This window comes from Prionailurus viverrinus, unplaced genomic scaffold (assembly GCF_022837055.1).
Source record: "Prionailurus viverrinus isolate Anna unplaced genomic scaffold, UM_Priviv_1.0 scaffold_39, whole genome shotgun sequence".
Taxonomy (NCBI): domain Eukaryota; kingdom Metazoa; phylum Chordata; class Mammalia; order Carnivora; family Felidae; genus Prionailurus; species Prionailurus viverrinus.
The window spans coordinates 5,027,991-5,050,211 of NW_025927607.1; the positions used below are offsets into that span (position 1 = coordinate 5,027,991).

A 22,221-nucleotide genomic window follows, 5' to 3' on the forward strand; every position below is an offset into this window, starting at 1 on the left:
CTCTGTGCTTGTGTGGCTCCCGTGCTCGTGGGGTCTCTACTGGGGGAAACCGAACCCCTGCGTGTCCCACACGTTGGGCCCGGATTGTCCACTTGGCCAGCCTCCTGCCTGGGCACGGGGCGGGCAGTAGGGGCACTCCGGCCGGGGCCCCCGCTTCCGACACCGAGCAGGCAGCTCCCGCTCGGGGGGACCCGGTTGAGAGGAGGAAGGGCCGACTGCAGACGTTTGGGGGTGCAGTGGCAAGGAAGGAGGGGTGGGCAGGGACGGCCGTGGACGTGGGGTGAGGAGCCCGGGACAGGGCGGTCTCCGAGGAGGAGGGGCACAGGGAGGCGCGCGGGTGGGTGGGGGCGTCCGCACCCGCAGAGCCCCCTCCCCCATCCAGGCGCACAGGAGGAGAGCGCGCCAGCCCCGCCCGCTGACCCCGGGGGCCCGGGGGGGGGGGGGGCGGGGGTGTCCCCGCAGAGCATGGGGGCCCCGCGCGTCCCCGAGCGGACAGTGCTCTTCCAGCGCGAGAGGAGCGGCCTGACGTACCGCGTGCCCGCGCTGCTGCCCGTGCCCCCCGCGCCCACCCTGCTGGCCTTCGCGGAGCAGCGGCTCAGCCCCGACGACGCGCACGCGCACCGGCTGGTGCAGAGACGGGGCACGCTGGCGGGGGGCTCCGTGCGGGTGAGTGGCCGGGCGCGCCCCGCGGGCAGGGCCGGGGCGGGCCGCCGCCGCGCGCGGGTAAACTGAGGCCGCCCCCCCCCCCTCCGGCAGTGGGGCGCCGCGCGCGTGCTGGGGACGGCCGCCCTGGAGGAGCACCGGTCCATGAACCCCTGCCCCGTGCACGACGCGCGCACAGCCACCGTCTTCCTCTTCTTCATCGCTGTGCGGGGCCGCACCCCCGAGGCCGCGCAGATCGCCGCGGGCAGGAACGCCGCGCGCCTCTGCTGCGTGACCAGCCGGGACGCGGGGCGCAGCTGGGGCGCCGCCCGGGACCTCACGGAGGAGGCGGTGGGCGGCGCCGAGCAGGGTAGGCGGGGAGGGGTTCGCTCGGGGTGGGGTCCGCTCGGCTGGGTCTGCGCGGGGAGGGGGCCTGCAGAGCGGCGGGGTCTCACCAGGAGACGGGAGGGGGGCTCTGCACTGCGGGGGCGGGGGAAGGGTCCCTCTGCAGGTCACGTGGCTGCCTACTCCCCCACACCGTTTCTTGGGACTGACCCCCCCCCTCGCCCCTCCGAACCCCTCAGTCCCGTGAATGGGTGTTGGTCACCCCCACCTCCTGGCGACAGGAACAGGCTCATCTAACCAAGCCCCTCTCGCTCTGAGCGCTGAGACCCCTCCTTCTTAGCACCCGGACCCCGGGGGGGGGGGGGCGGGGGGGGGGGGCGGTGTTGTCCAGCCCAGGGCCAGGCAGGTGGCCTGACCCTAAAGCTTTTCCTCCACTCCTGCTGCCCCCTCCCCGAGGGCCATACCACCCACTGCCCCCCGAGGCGACCCCAACCTTGGTGTGGCGACACTGGCCCAGGGGCCACGCTGATCCTTGTAGGTGGGAGCTGAGCTGAGGGGATGTGGCTTTGGGACCTGGCCAGGACACATGGAGCTGCTCCGAAGAGCTCTCTGTTCCTGTGGACCCTACCCCATGCGACCCAGGCCCAGGGCCTGACCCCACCCTGAAGGTCCTTGTACCCCTTCTGCCCTTGGCTGCCCCTCTGTCTGGGCAGGGCTCACGTTGAGCACTGCAGTGGCTGCCCCCCCCAGGCCCAGGGACTAGCTACCTGCTGCCGCCCGGAGAGCCTGGCAGAGCCACCTGCCTGGGCTCCCTGCTCCCGCTAGTGGCGAAGAGAGGCTTGTCCAGCCCTGGGGGATTTGGAGTGGGCGGCAGGAGTGTGGGTGGGGGTGCAGTCCCCCATTTCCTCATGAGCTGTCCCCACATCTGAGGCACTGGCTCCAGATCGTCCCTGACCCCCAGGGCGGTGGCGTCTGGCTTCGGCCAAGGCTGCCTCCCAGCTCGGATGATCAGCAGTCCCTCTTCTGCAGACTGGGCCACATTTGCCGTGGGCCCGGGCCACGGCATCCAGCTGCGCTCAGGCCGCCTGCTGGTGCCTGCCTACACGTACCACGTAGACCGGCGGGAGTGCTTTGGCAAGATCTGCAGGACCAGCCCGCATGCCTTCACCTTCTACAGTGACGACCACGGTCGCACCTGGCGCCACGGAGGCCTGGTGCCCAACCTTCGCTCGGGCGAGTGCCAGCTGGCCGCGGTGGACAGCGGGCAGGCCGGCCACATCCTGTACTGCAACGCCCGGAGCCCCCTGGGGAGCCGCGTGCAGGCGCTCAGTGCGGACGAGGGCACCTCCTTCCTGCCCGGGGAGCTGGTGCCCGCCCTGGCCGAGACCGCCCGGGGCTGCCAGGGCAGCGTCCTTGGCTTCCCTGCCCCCCTCTTTAGCAGGCTGAGGAATGGTAGATGGCCAGTGGGTGCCGGGAGCCACTCCTATTCTCCACACCTCTGTCTTGGAGTCCAGGAACCCTCAGAGGAGGGTACTGGAGACACCCAAGGGGCCCAGGGGCCCAGTGGGATGGAGGGATGGAGGGACAGCCCCGAAGAGCCTGGCCTGGGGCCTGGGCTCAGTGGGATCATGGCGGCCTGGACCTCGAAGGTCCCCGGCCCCCTGCTACCCTGTCTCAGAGCCCCACCTGGCTGCTGTATTCCCACCCGGTGGGGCGCAGGGCTCGGCTCCATATGGGAATCTATCTGAGCCGGTCCCCCCTGGATCCCCACAGCTGGACGGAGCCCTGGGTGATCTATGAGGGGCCCAGCGGCTACTCTGATCTGGCATCCGTCGGGCCAACTGTCAAGGGAGCCCTGACCTTTGCTTGTCTGTTTGAGAGTGGGGCCAGGGTCTCCTACGAGGAGATCTCCTTCTGCATGTTCTCCCTTGGTGAGGTCCTGCAGAACCTGCCGCCGGGCCCCAAGCCACCCGGCCTCGGGGACAAGCGTCTGGAGCGCTGCCGGCCTTCCTGACGGGCTCTCTGGTCCGACCCATTTGTACATACCTCATAGTATGCTTTGAAATAAGAAACAAAAGTGGGCAGACTTCTAGGAGACATAGATCCACAGTTACAGTAGAAAATTGTAGATACAAGTCTCAATGACTGACAGAGTGAGCAGACAAAATCAGGCTGCACACAGAAGCTTTGGCCAACTTGCCCAAGAAGCTTCACTCAGTGGACACACGCACAGCACTGCACAGAACAGAATCTACAGTCTGTTGGAGTACACGTAGGTGTGAAAACTGACATTATATTGGATTATGAAGTCAAGTCTCTAGAAGACTTCAAAGGATTGAAAAGTACAGTGAAATTGAGCTGGAAATGAAAACAAAAGGAAACTTAAAATCTTCCTTGTGGGGGCACCTGGGCGGCTCAGTCAGTTCAGCATCCGACTCTTGATTCCGGCTCAGGTCGTGATCTCGGGGTTCCTGGGACCGAGCCCTGCGTTGGGCTCCGCGCTGCGCTTGGAATTCTGTCCCTCCCTCTCCCTCTACCCCTTCCTCGCTTCTCTGTGTCTCTCAAAAAAAAAAACTTTTTTTTTCCAATCTTGTGTCTGGAAATTGAGAAACACAATTCTGAATTACCCCTGGTTCAAAGATGCTACAGTGAAAATGGAAAAAGACGTTGAAGTTAATTGTGTGAGTGCTGCAGGCGATCTGTGAGTTGAGCTGAGCCAGGTGGGTCCCGTGGGGGCGGGGGGGGGGAGGCGCCTGATGCCAGCACCTGAGAAAGTGGCAGTAAGGGAAGTCCCAGGAAGCAGCAGAACCAGAGGGACAGGAGACTTCAGACACCAGAGGGAATGGCCAGGGCCAGAGCTGGGTTTTTAGAAAGCTAGTAAAACTGATAACCCCCTCGAGGGGCTGGTCCTAAAAGACACAAAACCCACAAATCCAATATCAGGAACGAGATGGGACACACGAGGAGGGCCCTACAGATGTTCACAGGTTTCAAGAAGATGCTAGGAACCATTTACATGAATGGACAATTCCTGGAAAAATACAACTTACTAAAGACGAAATAGCCTGAAAAATCCTATTAAAGAAGTTAATCTGGAATTTAAAATCTCCACACACTGGGGCACCTGGGTGGCTCAGTAGGTTGATTGTCTGACTTCGGCTCAGGTGATGATCTCGCGGTTAGTGGGTTCGAGCCCCGCGACGGTTTCTGTGCTGACAGCCCAGAGCCTGGAGCCTGCCTCAGATTCGGTGTCTCCCTCTCTCTCTCTGCCCCTCCCCTGCTCGCACTCTGTCTCTCTCTCAAAAATAAATAAAACATTAAAAAAATAATAAAAAATAAAAAAAAATATGTGCATTCTAGGAAAACTGCAGGAGTACATGGCTTTCCCCGTGAATTCCGCCAAACATTTCAGGACACCTGCTGGTTTATCGATAGTTTCGCTTTGCAAGAAATTGCCCAGCCTGTTTTCCAAAGTGGCCGCAGCTCGTCTTTGGTGAGGTGTCTGTTTAGAGCCTTCGCCCCTTTTTTAACTGTGCTGTTTGCCTTCTCATTGGGCGTTTTAAGACTTGTTTGCATGCTTTGGCAAGTGAGCATATGGCAAGTGAGCATATTGCCCCCATGGGGAAGACCCAAGCAAAACAAAGAGCAGGACGCGATTAGCCGATCAGCGCGGCGGGTCCGGTAGGCTGACAGCGCCGCCTGCTGGCGAGGGGTGGAGCATCAGGAGCGTTCTCCTGCCGCGGGCGGGGCGGCCACGTGGGAAGACAGCGTCACCGTCTCTTACAAAACTGAACAAACTCTTGCCGTAGGATCCAGCAATTGTGTTCCTTGGTATTTATCCAAATGAGTTGAAAACCCATGTCTACACAAAAATCTGCACATGGTGTTTATAGCGGCTTTATTCAGAATTGCCAAACCTTGGAAGAAATCAATGTCCTTGAGGAGGTGAACGGACAAACTGGTCTATCCAGACAGCGGGAGATCACTCAGCGCCAAAAAGCAACGCGCTATCGAGCTGTGAAAATACATGGAGGAACCGCGAAGATGCGTCACTAAGTGAAAGAAGCCAGTGTGACAGGGTTACGTACTGTGCGATTCCATATGACATCCTGGAGAAGGCGGACCTTGGAAGACAGTGAAAAGATGGGTGGCTGTGGGAGGAGAGGGGTGTGTGTGGGGCACGGAAGGTTCTTGGGGCAGTGAGGGCAGCGAGTGCCATACTATAATGGTAGGTACATGTCACTGTACATCTGTCCAAACCCACAGAGTGCACATCACCACGAGTGAGCCCTGATGTGAGGTACCAGATCACTGCTGGTTCATCAGTTAGGACAGATGTGCCCCACCAGTGGGGGATGCTAACCTCGGGGACACTGTGTGTGCGGGGGGCATGGGGGTGGCGTACTGAGACTTAACTGCTCAGTTCTGTAAACCTAAAACCGCTTTAAAATATATCTACTAATTTGGGCGCTTGGGTGGCTCAGTCGGTTGAGCATCCGACTTTGGCTCAGGTCGTGAGCTCACAGTTTGTGAGTTCGAACCCTGCGTCGGGCTCTGTGCTGACAGCTCGGAGCCTGGAGCTGCTTCGGAGTCTGTGTCTCCCTCGCTCTCTGCCCCTCCCCCGCATGTGCTCTGTCGCTGTCTCCGTCTCTCCCAAGAATAAATAAACATTAAAACAAAATATGTCTACTAATTTTAAAAAAGTATAGCCATAAACACTCTGACAGTAAGAAAAGAGAAAGAAGAAAGTGCCTGACAATGGTTGTATAATCTTGAGAGCATCCAAGTGGCCAGTGGACTCGTGACAATGTCATCAGCCTCACTGTGAGCCAGTCAGCTCAGGAGCCTCAGACATGGGCCCCCATCATTGGGTGGGGCGACCGGACCGGAGCCAGAGGGTCCAGGGCCCCCAGGGGGCTGTGGTTGAGCAGCAGTTGAGGGGTTCCAGCGATTGGAGTCATCATGCTGACCACGCCACCTTGATTGCCCTCAGGAAGACACCTCCCCACCCCATCCCGAATTCTCCAGAATCTCAGGAGCTGCACCAGGTGCAAAGACGCCCCTGTCCACGCGGGATTGGTTACCACGCACTGGGACTGGGACCCTGGAGTGAGGGTCGCCAGCCCCTCCTTCCCGATCCCCTGGGCAGGTTGCCTTTGGGGTCTGTGCTCTTCTCCCGCCAGGAGACGTTTGTCAGGGCCCCCACCTTGGGTTTCTGGGTGTGGCACAGACTCCTGTCCTCCTGTCCCACACGACCTTGCATTCCTATCGGGAGGAGGCCAGCCCTTGCCCCCAGCTCTGCAGACCAGGAAGGGTGAGCACAGGTAGTGGGAGAGGTCATCCTCCCGGCCACAGGGGCTACAAGTGTGGGGCTCTGGTGGCCTCGGGCTGTCGGGGTGGCCACATGCCTTCCGCCCTGGGTGCCCTGTGCCAGGGTCTCAGGCCTCATCTGAAGAGCCCAGGCCCCCACCGGTCCTCCTGAGGCCGGCCTCCAGGAGATGAGCAAGGCTGGCAAGAGGGGGAACCGCTGGGGGTGGGGGTGGGGCGTGGGTGGGGATGGGCAAGTTGCCCCAGCCAGGGCCGTTGACACACGGGACTGGGGCAGAGCAGGGCACGGAAAAAATGAGTGGAGGCGGGCTGCAGGGGCCGTGTTCCGGGAAGGCGAGCATCAAAGTGCTGACTGTGCCCGCGCTCTCTCACTTCTTGTCTGAGCCGTGGCGCTGCCGCCAGTGGGTGGCCCGGCCGGTGGCTTGTGAGGCCACCGCTTCCTTCCCTCTCTGCTGCGTGCTCCTCTGTCTTCTTTTTTCTCCCCCCTCCTTCTTCTTTTTTAGAATACGAACTTATCTCTTTCAAAACGTACTCAAAATATGTTAATGTTAATTGGTATTTTCGTGCTCAAAGTGCTCCCTTGTCTTTGAGTAGAGCCCCCAGCTCAGTTCCTTGTTTTGGGGGGCAGTGAATTGCCCCTGGGGTTCCCCCCCACTCCTGCTGCCTGCTTGGGGCACGCGTGGTCCTGGCGGCTGGCTCACCCCCGGGAGGAGTTCTACAGGCGGGGCGTAGGGGTCAAAGGGCACATTTTCTCTAACCACTGGCTGGTGCCTAGTCCTCCAGTCCGGCCTTGTCGCCCCCAGCCGCTCTAGGGCTGTCTCTCCACGTCCTCGCCAGCACCGTGTTGTCACGCGGTCATAGTTTTGCCCGCGGGTGATTTGTAAGTCGTAATCTGCGTTTTTCTTATTATGAGTAAAATTGAACTTCCTTTGGTTGCTTAAGGGATCTGAGTATACGTAGATGGAACACACGCGCGCGTGTGCGGGTTACGTGCGTGTCCGCGTGCATGCGTGTGCACGTATGTGTGCGCGTGGGCGTGTGAGTTGGTGGTGCCGCCTCGTCATATCTTCTGCTCACTTTTCCATCGTACCTTCCATCGGCCTTGCTCTTTCCGTATTTTAGGTCTTTACATAACTGGAGTCTCAACCTTTTGTGTAATAATATTGCAAATACTTTCCCCTGGTTTTGCTTCTGACTTTCCTTTTGCCACATTAAAGTGTTTCCCCCAATTTGTAGAGCTGAATGTGTCAATCTCTCTAATGGTGCTGTGGTTTCGAGCCAGTGTGGGGAGGCTTTCCTGCTCCAGCGTGAAGGACCTCACCCGTCTTCCTCTGCGTCTGCTCGGGTTTCCGTCTTACCCTTGTATTTGGGATTTGTGCAAGTCCCTGGCACACGAACGGAGTCCACCTGATTGCTTTTCGAATAGCTGCTCACGCCCTCTGTTGCAGAATGTCCTTTCCCAGGGTCCCGCCTCTCGTGTGTGAGCACCACCGTTTCGAGCCGGAGGTCTGATACAGCTGCTCTCCTTCTCTTGGTTTCCTAGGTTTCTTCTTCTTGTTTGCTTCTCCATACGAGCTTTTCAGTCGCAGTGGGTTTTCACTGGGACGGTCACACCTACCAGTCAACCTGGGGGGGGGGGGTGGTGTCTCGGTGGCACCGCGTGTCCCCGCCTGGAGGGCCCACACCTGCGGCCAAGCTGTCCTCCTGTGGGTCGGAGCATTTCTTGTTAAATTTACGCCTCGGGCATAACTTTAGATTCTCTATCACTCTGTCTTCCAGGGGGCAGCTGTTTGAATGTATGAAAGCCATTTATTTCTGGGGGTTAATTTTGTGTGTGCCACCTGACTCCATTTTCTTATTGCCCTATTCGTGTTTCCGCAGAAGCTACTGGGTTTTCCAGGCATGCAAGCCTGTGCCCTCCGCAGCCTTTCCCGGCAGTGTGTTCCCTCATGTGTGACCTTGCCTGATGTCCTCGCCTTGTCCCGGACTTGGTGATTCTAGCTCCTGCCCGCCCAGGACAGGACCCCAGCGTGGCGGGCACAGGGTGTGAGCCCTGAGGGCTGGGTGGGGGGCAGCTGTGTTCCTGGCCCCTGAGGGTCTGGACGAGGCTCACGGGGAAGGACAGGATTGGGGGGTGTTCGTCACTGCAGTCAGGGACAAGAACTGAAGGCCCCTGATGGTGGTGCTGTGTCTTCTTCCCGGAGGACGGAACAGACCTCCCCTCTGCATCTGAGAAGGGCCGTGTGTCTCCAGTGGGGCTGCACCCACTCGCTCACAGCCTGGCCTGACCCCAGCCCAGGGCACTGACACTGCCTGGGAGGGATGGTCAGGTGCAGGGGGCCTGTGGGGAGGGCTGGAGCAGGACAGATACCGACGCAGCCTCTGGGCTGAGGTGGTCTGGGGAGACTTCTTGAGGGGGCCGTGGTGCATGATGGGGGGGACGGAGATGAGGGGCCTCGGGGCTCCGTGTGTTCCTGGGACAGAGAAGGCGCCAGCCAGGCGGGTGAGGGCCAGGCCCGAGGAGGGCTGGCTGCGTTCTCTATTTGAGGCAGAACCCCCCCCCCCCGCCCCGCCCACTGCCGCCCCAACAAGGCCAGGAGAGAACCTAGGCTTTTCTTAGAGTTTTCGTCAGTATTTAATTATAATATAATAGAACAGGGTGGGGGGCTCTGAGGTGTGTGTGGAACCTAAGACAGCCCCTGATGCCTGGGTACCACTGCCCCCCCCGCCGTGACAGTGGGCCCGGGGGGTGCCGGGCGGAGGCCCCCATAAATAGCACCATGCATGGGCACCGAAGGGAGGGCGACTCCCCAGCTGGGGCCCGTTCCCCTTGTAGCCCCCCTGCCCCCAGGCTGTTTGGTGGGCTGGGCTGTGCATGAGGGTGGCCCACGGACGGCCTGCCCTCCCCCACACCAAGAGCTCTTTTCCAGGCCCGGAGGGGCACGAGGTCCCGGGCCCCATGCGTGTGCCCCTCCACCCGTGTGCTGCATCTCTTGGCCGTGGGGGCACTTCACCGGCACAGTCCCCAACCGGGGGCCCTGTGCGCCCATGTCCTGGAGGTCCCCTGGGAGGCATTGGTGGGTCAGGGAGAGCCGCAGCGCCAGACCATCCCCCGCAGGGAGGCGTGTGTGGAGGTGCAGAGCAGCAGATCTGGGGAGCGGTGGGCCGGTTCGGGCCCCGAGTCCCCTCCCCACCGCCACACGGCCACACGGGACGGGGACACCTCCTACCCCCGGGTCACGTGAGCGGCGAGAGGAGAGCCAAGCTGGCAGTCCCCACAGCCTCCCCACGGCACGCTCCTCCGGGGAAGGGTCCGCCCGGGCTCCTGGCGGAGGCTCCGAAGGACGCAGGCCAGCCGAGGAAGCCGGTCAGAGGGGCCAAGGGCAGGGTCCGTCCTCGGGCCTCAGAGGCAGGGGCCCCGGGGAGCCCGGCCTGCTGGGGAAGACGATCGTGGCATACTCGGTCTGTTCGGGGGCGCAGGGGGCGGGGGGCTCGGGCGTCTTCTCTCGCCACTGAAAGTCCAGCTCTCCGTAGTCCACGGTGAACACGGGTGCCGCAGAGGGGCCCTCCTTCTGTAGGGAGAGGGCTGGCGTCGGTGGTCCCGCGGCAGACACGCGGACGCGCGCCGGCGCACGTGCAGACGCCAAGCCGGAGCGAAGCCGGGCAGGGCCCGCGCTCCGTGACCCTTCCTGGGGCCCGGTGTCCCCGCGCTCAGACTCCCTGGCGGGTTCCCAGCCCCGCTGAGCCCTGCAGCGGCCCCGGCCCTCCCCCAGCACGGTGCGGGCTCTGGCGCCAGGGCGCCAAGGGAAGGGAACTCACCAGAGGCTCGTCCTCGCTCCCGCAGGCACAGGCACCTGTGAAGAAGCGTCCGGAGTGAGCCCAGGAGACCCGGCGGTCCTCAGGGTGGGGGTTGTGGCAGGGGTCCCTGCCCCCGGGGGCTTGGGAGGGCACCACGCCTTCCACCCGAGGTGGCCGAGTGTCCTCTCCACTCCCCCCCCCCCACCCAGCGGTCTGGCTGACCCTGCCCCCCACGTGGTGACCCTGAGTCCCTGCTTGTCAACCAAAAGTCCGACTTGGACCGCGGGTTGTCCGGGTTGGCGACCACCTAGGACCCCCGGCTTGGGTCCTGCCGTGGGCGCCTACTGTCTCGGGCTGCAAACCCTGGCCGAGAGAGGAGCCCACCAGACCCACCCACCATCCCCGGGCTGGTGCAGCTCACGGTGGCAGGGGGGCGGGGGGGGGGTGGCGGGTGGTCACAGTGAATCAGTGTAGCAAGTCTCTCTCCAACTGATGCCACACAGAACTGCCACGTGTCCACCAGTGGCCAGCACACAGAGCACATAGCACATTCTCGAAAGTATCAGGAGGAAAATCATTGGAGAAATGAACTCCCACTGGAGACTGGCTGAGGTTGAGTACTGCTGCCCCGGGGAGACTGGCTGCCCTCCCTGACCCCAGCCGCCCTCCCTCCTGACGCCATCTGCCCTCCCTGACCCCAGCTGCCCTCCCTCCTGACCCTAGTCTCCCTCCCTGACCCCAGCTGCCCTCCCTGACCCCATCTGCCCACCCTGACCCCAGCCGTCCTCCCCGACCCCAGCTGCCCTCCCTGACCCCAGCTACCCTCCCTGACCCCAGCCACCTTCCATGACCCCAGCTGCCCTCCCTGACCCCAGCCATCCTCCTTCTTGACCCCAGCCGTCCTCCCTGACCCCACTGTCCTCCCTAACCCCAGCCGCCTTCCCTGACCTCAGCTGCCCTCCCTGACCCGCTCAGCGGGGAGATCTTGGAAGTCTTGTCCAGGACCCTGTGGAACCTCCTATTCTCTGGCCACATGTCCCCCCGGGTGCCTGTCCCAGGAGACCATGACCTGGAGCCTGGGGAAGAGCTGACCCCTGGCTGGGTCCCCTCTCAGTGGCTCCAGGAGAATCGACTTCGGCACCTCCCTCCAGTCCCAGGGACATGCGCCCATCATCAGAGTGACCAGTCGTCCTCGTGACGCCGGGAGGCCAGGGCAGGGGCACCTGGGGGCGAGGTGGGGGCCTCATACCACCCTGGTGGTTGTTGTCAGCAGCAGAGCCCAGCGGCTGTTAGAGTGACTTTCACTGTGCCCTGTGGACTGAGGTGTGGCCTGAGGTTTGGGGTGGCCTTGGTGCAGTCAGAGTAGGTGGCTCAGCCTGTTGGGGGGCTTCTCCTCACTTTGGCAGCTGCCTGTCCCCCCATCTTAAAACAAGGTGTTAGGGACAGGGGGCCCCGGAACCTGGGAGGCCTGCTCCAGGCCCAGCCCCTCCTTGAGGGGTCCTCGCTGCGAGGGTGCTGGGGGGAGGTGGGGGGGGAGGGGGAGGGTTGGGATCCCTGGCGGGTGAGGCTGTGGGTTGTGCCTTGGGCTCTGTCTGCGGGGAACGGCAGTAGGGTTTGGCACGATGTTACCTCGAGTGGCCCTGGGGAAGGCCGCAGCCAGCACCCAGGTCAGCAGCAGCAACAGCAGGACACCCACCAGCACGCTTGTGACTCCCACGACCAGCCCCTGGCCCTGGCCCGTGAGTCTGGGTGGGGGGCTGGGACTCTCCGTGGGGGGCTCCAGGACTCTCTCTGGAGGGGCAGGAGGACAGAGACTCACTAAGGGGAGCCAGAGAGGGGACATGGGGGGGGACCCAGGGAGGGGGGACCCAGGGAGGGGACATGGGGAGACACAGGGGGGGACCCAGGGAGGGGACTCAGGAAGGGGGGACCCAGGGAGGGGACCCAGAGAGGGTACACAGGGGGACCCAGGGAGGAGACATGGCGGGGGACACCGGGGGGGACCCAGGGAAGGGACCCAGGGAGGGAGGACCCAGGGAGGGGACCCAGGGAGGGGGGACCCAGAGAGGGTGCATGGGGGGACCCAGGGAGGAGACATGGGGGGGGACACCAGGGGGGACCCAGGGAGGGGACCCAGGGAGGGAGGACCCAGGGAGGGGGGACCCAGGGAGGGGGGACCCAGGGAGGGGACATGGGGGGGACCCAGGGAGGGGACTCAGGAAGGGGGGACCCAGGGAGGGGACCGAGAGAGGGTACACGGGGGAGGTACCCAGGGAGGGGACCCAGGGAGGGGGGACCCAGGGAGGGGACCAAGAGAGGGTACACGGGGGAGGTACCCAGGGAAGGGACCCAGGGAGGGGACCCAAAGAGGGGGGGACCCAGAGAGGGTACACGGGGGGCATACCCAGGGAGGGGACCCAGGGAGGGAGGACCCAAGAAGGGGACCCAGGGAGGGGGGACCCAGAGAGGGTGCATGGGGGGACCCAGGGAGGAGACATGGGGGGGACACCAGGGGGGACCCAGGGAGGGGACCCAGAGAGGGAGGACCCAGGGAGGGGGGACCCAGGGAGGGGGGACCCAGGGAGGGGACATGGGGGAGACCCAGGGAGGGGACTCAGGAAGGGGGGACCCAGGGAGGGGACCGAGAGAGGGTACACAGGGGGACCCAAGGAGGAGACATGGGGGGGACACTGGGAGGGACCCAAGGAGGAGACTCAGGAATGGGGGACCCAGGGAGGGGGGACCCAGGGAGGGGACCCAGGGAGGGGACCCAGAGAGGGGGGACCCAGAGGGTACACGGGGAGGGTACCCAGGGAGGGTACCCAGGGAGGGGGGGACCCAGGGAGGGGACATGGGGGGGGACATGGGGGGGACCCAGGAAGGGGACTCAGGAAGGGGGGACCCAGGGAGGGGACATGGGGGGGACATGGGGGGACCCAGGGAGGGGACCCAGAGAGGGTACACGGGGGAGGTACTCAGGGAGGGGACCCAGGGAGGGGGGACCCAGGGAGGGGGGACCCAGAGAGGTTACACGGGGGGACCCAGGGAGGGGACTCAGGAAGGGGGGACCCAGGGAGGGGACCAAGAGAGGGTACATGGGGGAGGTACCCAGGGAAGGGACCCAGGGAGGGGACCCAAAGAGGGGGGACCCAGAGAGGGTACACGGGGGGCATATCCAGGGAGGGGACCCAGGGAGGGGGGACCCAGGGAGGGGACATGGGGGGACACGGGGGGACCCAGGGAGGGGACTCAGGAAGGGGGACCCAGGGAGGGGACCCAGGGTGGGAGGACCCAGGGAGGGGACCCAGAGAGGGTACATGGGGGGACCCAGGGAGGAGACATGGCGGGGGACACTGGGGGGACCCAGGGAGGGGACCCAGGGAGGTAGGACCCAGGGAGGGGGGACCCAGAGAGGGGGGACCCAGGGAGAGGGGACCCAGGGAGGGGGGACCCAGGGAGGGGGGACCCAGGGAGAGGGGACCCAGGGAGGGGACCCAGAGAGGGTACACGGGGGAAGTACCCAGGGAGGGGACCCAGGGAGGGGGGACCCAGGGAGGGGGGACCCAGAGAGGGTACACGGGGGGACCCAGGGAGGAGACATGGGGGGGACACTGGGAGGGACCCAGGGAGGGGACTCAGGAAGGGGGGACCCAGGGAGGGTGGATCCAGGGAGGTCACATGGGGGGACCCAGGGAGGAGACATGGGGGGACACTGGGGGGGACCCAGGAGGGGACATGGGGGGACCCAGGGAGGAGACATTGGGGGGACAACAGGGGAGACCCAGGGAGGGGACTCAGGAAGGGGGTACCCAGGGAGGGGACCCAGGGAGGGGGGACCCAGGGAGGGGGGACCCAGGGAGGGGACCCAGCATCCTCCCCTGCCCTCTCCGAGTCCTGAGGGGCCTGGCTTGTAGCTCTGCACCGACCAGCCTCTCCCAGGCGGCACCTCCATTGAGCTTCCAAGCTTTCCCTACCCTGACAAGTGCCACCTGCTGCCCCCGCTGAGGGCCCGCCTTCCCTTAAGGGGCAGCGGGTGTGGGGGTGCTTCAGTCACCCCGTGGGTCGGAAGTGCAGCCTGGGCGGTCCCTGCCGCGCCCCCTGCCCCGGCCGCCCGGCCGTGCACCTTTCACAGTGAGCTCCGCTCGTGGGCTCTCATAGATCTGCGTGTTGGGGGGCAGGTAGATGGCCCCGCAGAGGTAGATGCCGCTGTCGTTGAGCTGGGCGGCGAGGATGGTCGTGTGGAAGTCCTGCCCGCTGGGCAGCCGCGTGACGCGGAAGCGCCTGTCCTTGCCGGGCTCGGTGTGGTTCTCCTGGAAGGCGGCCAGCTTGTCCGTCTGGTTGCGGGGACTCACGCGGTACCAGTTGAGCACGAAGCTCTCGGGTACGTCGGGCAGGTGGCAGACGAAGGTGGCGTTCTCCCCCTCGAGCACCGTGAGCTGGGCCGGGGAGAAGGTGAGGGGGCTCCAGGGCCTGTAGGGGGAGTCTGAGGCGTGGGGAGAGGACCGGCTGGTGAGGAAGGAGGCACGTGGGCCGCCCGCCCAGACCCTCCTGCTCTCCCCAGCTTCGCACGCTGCGGAGCCCCTGGCGGCTCCTCCCGGCCCGCTCTAGAGGCCGAGGCGCTCTCCCCGGGCAGCTCTGTGGTGGGACTTTTGTCCTTTGAGCCCACCGAGACCCGAGGCCCCAGGTCCCCCCGTTTCTCCCTGGACCGTGGTGGTTAGGCCGTCACCCCTCCCTTGCTGACTCCGGTTGCTAGTGTCCGAGGGCCTGACCCCCCACGTTCCTGGCTCCACCGTCCTGGGCCGCTGGCGCATCGGGGGCCTGGCCGGGTCCCGTGTATACTGAGGGTGGAGGGGTGGGTGTCCGAGAGGCTGGGAGGGGCCGGTGGGGGCCTCCCACGGAAAGCCCAGCCCCCAGGAGGCTCAGGGTCCAGCCTTTGGCCCGTCTCAGGACAAGCTCAGAGCTGGGTGGGGTCAGCGCGGGTCCCTCCGTGTCTTCCGCCACGACCCTGGGGACGGGAGCTCGGAGGCCAGCCGGGACGTTGCCCCCTGATATGGACAGAAATGGAGGCCCCTGACGGTCCTGGGCCCCGGTCCGCTCTCCACAAAACGAGGCCTCGCAAGAACACCCGACGGCCAGGGTTCTGGCCCAGGGACGCCGCCACGCTGGGCACGCTCAGGCCCGCGCGCACACATGCACTCGTGCTCCCACACGTCCACAAGCGCCCGAGTGAGTGTACACGCCCTCGCGTGCTCACCGCGGCAGGGGAGAGGCCCCTCCATCGAGGCCCAGGCACCGGGCCAGCAGCACCCATACGGGGTCAAGGTGACACGGGGACGGGTCACAGGCTCCCAGGGTTCCAGAGACAGAGTCACGGCCAAACCCACACGTGCTGGGCCCCCCTTTCCTTGTGGTCGGCTCACACGGGGAGGTTGCGCCACGACCCGAGTTACACACGGGGAAACCAAGGCTCGGAGGGAGGAGGCGGCTGGCCACGGGCTGCTAAGCCGGGACCCAGCTCCGGCCCTGCCGCCCCCTGCCCCGGCCCCCTGCCCCTGCAGCCCCCGGCCCCTCCAGGCCCCTGCCGCTCTGCTCCCCTCGGAGCATCCAGACCCGAGACGTGGCCCGGTGGGGTCGTTTCCTGGCCCTCCCAGCACGTCCCCCACCCCTCGGCTCCCCAAATGCTCGGGGACTGGGGACGTCAGTCCCGAGGTGAGGCCGTCTGGCTGCCCCTCTGAGCTTTTCTTGCCTGGCGAGGCCTCCACCCCAGCAACAGCGTGTGCCGGGCGAGGTTCCTCACACACGGGGCCACAGCCCTTCAGCTGGAGTCCCTCTGCCTCTGGGGACAGGGTGCCTGAGGCCGGTCACCGTGTCCTGCTGGCCGAGTGACCGTGGCCCCGGGGAAGAAGGGGCTGGTGCCAGGGCCCAGAGAGCCCCGTCGGGGCACGGGTAACAAGAGCTCTTCCTGTACGTCCCCACTGGGCACCTCACGTGGGGCGAGATCACAGAGGTGGTGAGAGCAGGGTGGGCCCTGACACGCCCGCAGCATCCTTGTGCGTCGCTGGCCCTGCTCGGGGGGAGCACGCGGGGCGCCCCCCCATCCCCCTTTACACTGGGAGCCCCGAGGCTTAGAGAGGCTGGCCCAACCAGTCTGGACCTTCTACTTCTGGCCTCCCTGGTGTCTCCCTTGGCCACTGATGGAGGGACAGGGCTGTCACGTGGCCATGAGGGTGGGCACCCCCTGGGTGTCAGGGCCAGGAGGCCGCCCAGCCTGGGGTCCCCTGGGCCCTGTGGGGGGGGGTGGCTGTCCGTGCATCTCTGTGGCCCCGCAGAGGGCCCATCCCACTGGCCAGGAGGAGGCCAGAAGGCCTGGAGGGGGCCAGGCCGGGACTGGGGGGGTGGCTGGTGCAGGCGGGAGGCCCACTGCCTTGTGGAACTGGCCATCTGCTCACGGACCCCAGCCCGGCTTTCCCGGGGGTGACACAGCACCAGGGGCGCCCGTCTCCTATTGTAACTGTGCGTCCCAGGCGCACACGACCAGCGCGGGACAGCAGGACCGCTGACCCTGGCGGCACCGACAGCCGTCTTTACGCATCTGTCCGAGAAGCGCGCGTCCACTCACGGAACTCGTCGAGGGAGGAACAGTGCCAGCAGGGCGAAGTCTGAGGCCGTGTGATCCGTGGGGCCCACCCAGCCCCGTGCCTCCGGGCTCCCTCTGGTCCACGTGGTGCGTGGGCTGCCCACTCACGCAAGCCCCCCACCCCCCACAAGGGCCCCTCGAGGACTCTGGTTCAGACCCTCACTGCCCCGCGTCTGACATGAATTTGCAACCATTTGGGTCACTTCTGTTCGTCGGCTCCTTGTGGGCCTCCCAGGGAGTCTGAACTTGGTGAGGAGGGGACTCTGGGCTGTCCGGAGCCCCGTCCACCCTGGCCCAGCCTCTCTGCCTAGGCGTCTACACGGCAACCTCCCGGTCCTGCCCAGGTCCCACTTCCTCTGGGCGCCATACGGCCTCGCCGCTTCTCCTCAGGCTCCTTCCCGGGACACACTCCCACGGCCGGGCCCGTTCCCTTCCCACCCGCCCGTGTCCTCACAGCACGCTCAGGGGCAGGGGCCGGATACAGCGGCAGCTTACGCCTGGCCCGAGACAGGTCGAGGGGTAGTGTTCCTGTGGGGAAAGCGGGAGGGGGCAGGCCCATTGCAAGCTCCAGAACAGCTCTGACCAGGGAGCACCCACCTCCCTCAAGTCACAGGGTGCGTGACCGTCGAGGGCGCTGGTTGTTTGGCCGGGGTGCAGGGCCGTAGGGGGGATCCCAGCCGGGTGCTCAGGGGCCTGTCCAGATGGAGAAAGATGGGCTCCCTGGAATAGGAGCCTGGGAGCACCAGGGGGGAGTGGGCCAGAGGGAGCACGGGGCTGAGACCTCATTGGGGAGATAGAGGGGCTAGGTGGGCCCTCGGCTCTCTGCTCTCCGGGAGCAGGAGCGACGGCCAGATGGGGCCTGGGAGTCAACCCAAACCCCTTCCCAGAGAAGGGTCGATAGTGGAACTCACTTCTGAGGACAGAGGATGGGAGTCCACTTTGTCCCTACGGTATCAACATCTGTGAGTCTTATATTGTTTGGGCTTAAACACTGAAATGTTGTCTATTTATATTCGATAATGAGATGTTTGGGGAATGGGCTCAGGAGAGAACACTGTGCCCTCCTGGCAGGGTGGGGAGCCCAAGACCTCACGCTGGGGCCCAGCGTCGCGGGACAGGCTGTGTGTCAGGCTCCCACAGAGAGCGGTGCGGCCCACGGGCCACACGTTTCACCCCCAGCTGGCGCTGGATTTAGGCAAACCCTGTCTGTGGAGTCAGAAGGGTCACGCAATGGGCTGTCGGGGCTCCAGCCACCCCCACGGGTCTCTTACTCATCAGGACGGAAACAGGGTGCCTTGGCCTCCTTGCCCTGGGGTCCCCGAAGGGCCCCAGCACGCCTGTGATCACCCACAAACAGGTGTCAGACACACCCGGGGGTGCGTGCCTGCGCCCCTGGCTTGGACCCTTTCTGTCGTCAGCAAAAGTGAGAACAAACACATGGGGCCTCGTCCAAGTAAAAAGCGTTTGCACAGCAAAGAAAACCATCAACACAGTGGAAAGGCCACCTACGGGATGGGAGAAAGTGTTTGCAAGTCACACATCTGATAATATCCAAAAGACGTAAAAACTCATGTAAATCGCTAGCAAAACGCCCAAACAATCCAATTAAAAATGGGCAGAGGACCTGAACAGACACTTTTCCAAAGAAGACACACAGAGGGCCACAGACACATGGAAAGATAGTCCACATCTCTCATCGTCGGGGAGATACAAATCCAAACCATGGTGAGACGCCTCCCCCCACACTGGTCAGAGTGGCTGACGTTAACGACCCAAGAAACAGGTGCTGGCGAGGACGTGGAGAAAGGGCAACCTCGTGCACTGCTGGTGGGATTGCAAACTGGTGCAGCCGCTCTGGACAACAGTGTGGAGGCTCCTCAAGAAACCAACAACAGAACTACCCTACGACCCGGCAATTCCTCTTATCCGCAGAGAACAGAAAGACTAATTTGAAAAGATATGCGCAGCTCTATGTTTACAGCAGCATTGTACCAACAGCCAAAGTATGGAAGCAGCCGACGGACGATGGATAAGGCAGGTGTGCTGTGTACACGACGGAATGTTCCTCAGCGTTTAAAAAAAAAAAAAAAGAACGAAACCCCGCTATTTGTGACCACATGGACGGAGCCGGAGAGCACTGCGCTAAGTGAAGTAAGTCAGTCGGAGAAAGACAAACCCCGTAGGATCTCATTTCCACGTGGAATCTAAAAACGAAAAGCAAACTAAAACTCGACCCGAGCTCACGGACGTAGGGGACAGATCGGTGGCTACCGAGATGGGGAGGGAGGGCTGGCGAGTTGGGGGGGTGTCAAGGCGCATAAACTTGCAGTTGCGAAATGCGAGAGTCACGGCGCGGGGATGCGCAGCACGGCGACGGGGACGACAGTCAGTGCCGTGTTGCGCATTTGGAAGCGGTACGGCGTGGACTGAAAGTTCTCACGACAGGAGGCGCGTTTTGTGACTGTGTGTGGGGACAGATGTTGGTGGCCTTACCGGGGTCATTGTTTTACAGTATATACACACCGCGAATCATTTCATTGTGCTCCTGAAATTAGTACGTTGTGGTCAATCGTACCTCAGTAAAAATATTCCTAATTCTGTATTCCCGATCCTAAGGCTTTCCATATCCAAAATAACATTGAGATTTGATTTAAAAAAAACAAACACCACACGCACACACAGAGAAGGGCAGGGCTGGCGGTGGCAGAGAGAGCTGGGGCCCCCAGTTGGAAGGAGCCCAAGACAGAGACATCTGAGTGAAGCAGGGGGTCCTCGGCTGGGCTCCCTTCAGGGCCGGGTAACCCAGCCTGGGGGGCCTTGGGGTGCAGGAGCATCCGGGCCGTGGGTCGAGGCTACCGTCCCGGGAGGAAGCCTCTGGAGTGTTCGCAGAGAAGTCTGACATCTCAGAAAGCGCCGTGGGCTGAGCTGTGACCCCCGGTGCGTGTGTTGAAGTCCTCGTCCTCCGCACTGCAGAACGTGACCTTATTTGGAAATAGGGTCATTGTACATGTAATTCATTAAGATAAGCTGGAGCCTGTGGGTCCCTCATCCGACGTGACTGGTGTCCTTGTAAGAAGGGGGAAATTTGGACGCAAACATACGAGAGCTCCGTGTGAAGCTGGAGCGGGGATGGGGTGATGGACCCCCAAGCTAAGAAACCCCAAGGACTGCCAGCAAACGGCAGAAGCCGGGGGAGCCTGGAACGGATGCCCCCTCCGCTTCGGAGGGGGCCAGCCCGGCCCACACCTGCTCTCGGACCCGCAGCCCCCAGGGGTCGGTATTTCACTGTGGCTCACCCGGCAAATCAACACAGAAGCAAATGTGCCAGGGTTGCGAGCTGGCCACTCTGGGGAGGGGGTCCGCTGCCTGCTTTTGTGACTTTGCTGTAGGTTTCAGGCATTTCTCAGAATTATAAAGCAGAAAAGATACATAAGCGAAATCTGGCTTCAAAGGACATCATCACGGGTTGTGCCGGACAGTTTTCATTAACGATCTGACTCCATTCTCAGCATAAGGCAGGCATCCCTGTCCCCAGCGGCAGGTGCCTCGTCAGCGATGCTGAACTCAAGCCTGCCTGTTTCAAAGCCTGTACATACCCTTACCACTGTTGTCCGCTAGCATAGGGCTCGGCCAACTCTTGGGTTTGGGATATTTCATGAAATGCAAAACAAAAAACGTGTACACGAGGAGCTGTGGGGGACACCCATGGGAACGACCAAAATAATAAATACAGAGAGTAAATCAGGAAGGGAAAGAGATGACATGGAACCAGATGCCCCACAGCCAGCAGTGCCGGAGGCCGATGGAAGAGCCGGAGGACCCCCGGCCTGTGATGTCGGCAGCGTGAGCGCTCAGTGCTGAGGTGGGGAAATGGAGGCACGCCCAGCCGCGTTCTTATCTTCCCCTGCTTTGGGAAGGGGTCCTGGTGGGTAGCCGGCCACCAGGGCTGAGTCATGGCCTGACTATGCTGGGATGACATCCGCCCCTCGGCCCCTGTTCCCCGGGCTCCCACGCAAGGACCCCCATGGGGCACCTTTTGGCCACAGGCCCTTGGACAACCGGCCTCTGTTCTGAGTTCCCTCCCTTGAACCTGAGGGCCAGGCCAGCCTGAGGAGGAAATGCAGGGTGGTTGCTGCCTGGAGGCCCCTTGGAGGGGCATCAACACTCCGGACCGGGCAGCCCCAGGGTCGGGAGGGAGGGAGCTCAGGGGCCGTCACACCTCTGAGCCCAGCGAGGTCCAGAGAAGGGACTCTGGGCCCCTCCCAGGGATCCACCTTCCCTGGAGGACAAGGGCAGCCGGGCCCCTCTCCCCGACCAGCAGACTCTGACCGGGGGCCCCCAGGGCCTGCCCGACAGACACGCCCCTAAAGGGGGCCAGGGGCCAGGGCCTCCTTGCCAGATCCTGCCGCAGATGCCCCCCCCCAAGCCGTGCCCACCCCTGCACACCCAAGAGTCTTGTCTAGAGGCCCCAGGCCATGGCAGGTGGGCTGGAGAGGCGAGAAGTCTTCACCTGAATGGCCGCACCTCGGATATAATTAGAGAAGTGTCTCTGGGCTGTCCAGCCTGGAGCCTTGCAGAGACAGTCCTCCCCCTGGGAGGCTGGTCCCATCCCCAAGAGAACGTTAGCATCTGGGCTGAGGACCCATCATCCTTCAGAGAGCGTCCGGCCTGTCCCACGGGACTCTGAGGAGGAGCTGGGAGGCTCCTGCCTGCGTATGGGCGAGGATTGGACTGGACACCAGGTGAGGTGGGCAGGCAGGAAACTGGAGCCCAGAGAGGCCCCTTCCCCTGCCCAAAGCCACACAGCGCCCTGCCAGGGGCAGAGCTGGGCCTCTGGGCCCTGGCCCCCCACCCTCCCCAGCCCCCTCCTCACCTGCCAGGGGGCATGGGCAGGAAGTCTTCCCCCTGACCACATACCTAAGAGCCATCCTGGCCACCAGCCCAGCTGCAGCACGGCCCAGACAAGAGGCCAGGGCGCCCGTGGGGTCCCCATGCCTGGAGCGGCAGCCGCTGCCTCCGTAATCTCTTCCTCCACGGCTCTGGTAGAGTGTCAGCGGAAAGGAAACTGTCCCGTGTTAGGACGAGACCCGCCCCAGCCCCAGCCCTGCCCCCTCTTCCTCCTCCTCCACGTGGGTGGAGATTGGAGGGGAGCCTGAGAGAGAGAAGGGTACAGAGGGAGACAGAGAGACAGAGATGGGGGTCGGGGGTGGGAGAGGGAGATGGGGGGAGAGATAGAAGATAGAAGTGAGAGGGTAGAGACGCAGGAGCCACAGAGACCCAGAAGTGGAGGGAGGGAGAGAGGCCGAAGGAGGAGGGAAGGCCAGCCGCCGCTCCCCCACCGTGGGGTCTGTCCAGCAGCAGTTTTTGTCCCTTTATTTGTGGTTGCTTCTTCGCCCTTCCGCTGAGGCTGGTGAGGCTGCAGGGCCCTGTGTCCTCCCCCCTCCTGCCCTTGGGAGGGCAGGTCGTCTGGG

At 63.4% G+C, this 22,221-nt stretch overlaps 2 protein-coding genes across 3 annotated transcripts; one reads left to right on the plus strand and one right to left on the minus strand.

Moving 5' to 3' along the window:
- Positions 1 to 465: 465 nt before the first annotated feature.
- NEU4 (neuraminidase 4) lies at positions 466 to 3,001 on the plus strand. Its single transcript, XM_047846614.1, is given in 4 exon segments — positions 466 to 666; positions 757 to 1,012; positions 2,017 to 2,640; positions 2,643 to 3,001. Coding segments are annotated over 4 exon segments (1,440 nt in total).
- A 5,930-nt stretch (positions 3,002 to 8,931) lies between these two features.
- Positions 8,932 to 21,817, minus strand: PDCD1 (programmed cell death 1). Of its 2 annotated transcripts, XM_047846600.1 has the most exons (5): positions 21,668 to 21,817; positions 14,237 to 14,596; positions 11,743 to 11,904; positions 10,135 to 10,169; positions 8,932 to 9,887 (listed from the first exon to the last, which is right to left on the minus strand). In XM_047846600.1, the coding sequence occupies exons 1-5, from the start codon at positions 21,741 to 21,743 to the stop codon at positions 9,684 to 9,686; spliced, it is 837 nt and encodes a 278-aa protein (XP_047702556.1). In that variant the 5' UTR covers positions 21,744 to 21,817; the 3' UTR covers positions 8,932 to 9,683. The 2 variants fall into 2 exon arrangements, with proteins under 2 accessions (XP_047702556.1, XP_047702558.1); XM_047846602.1 differs by lacking the exon at positions 11,743 to 11,904.
- Between the last annotated feature and the right edge of the window lie 404 nt (positions 21,818 to 22,221).

Bases quoted from the DNA above. Each gene is read 5' to 3' on its own strand.
- PDCD1 (XM_047846600.1), bottom strand. From the start codon at position 21,743: ATGGGGACCCCACGGGCGCCCTGGCCTCTTGTCTGGGCCGTGCTGCAG. The intron at 14,597-21,667 runs GTATGTGGTCAG...CCCACGCCTCAG, and splicing joins GTGGCCAGGATGGCTCTTAG to ACTCCCCCTACAGGCCCTGG. The intron at 10,170-11,742 runs GTAACATCGTGC...GCTTCTTCACAG, and splicing joins CTTCCCCAGGGCCACTCGAG to GTGCCTGTGCCTGCGGGAGC.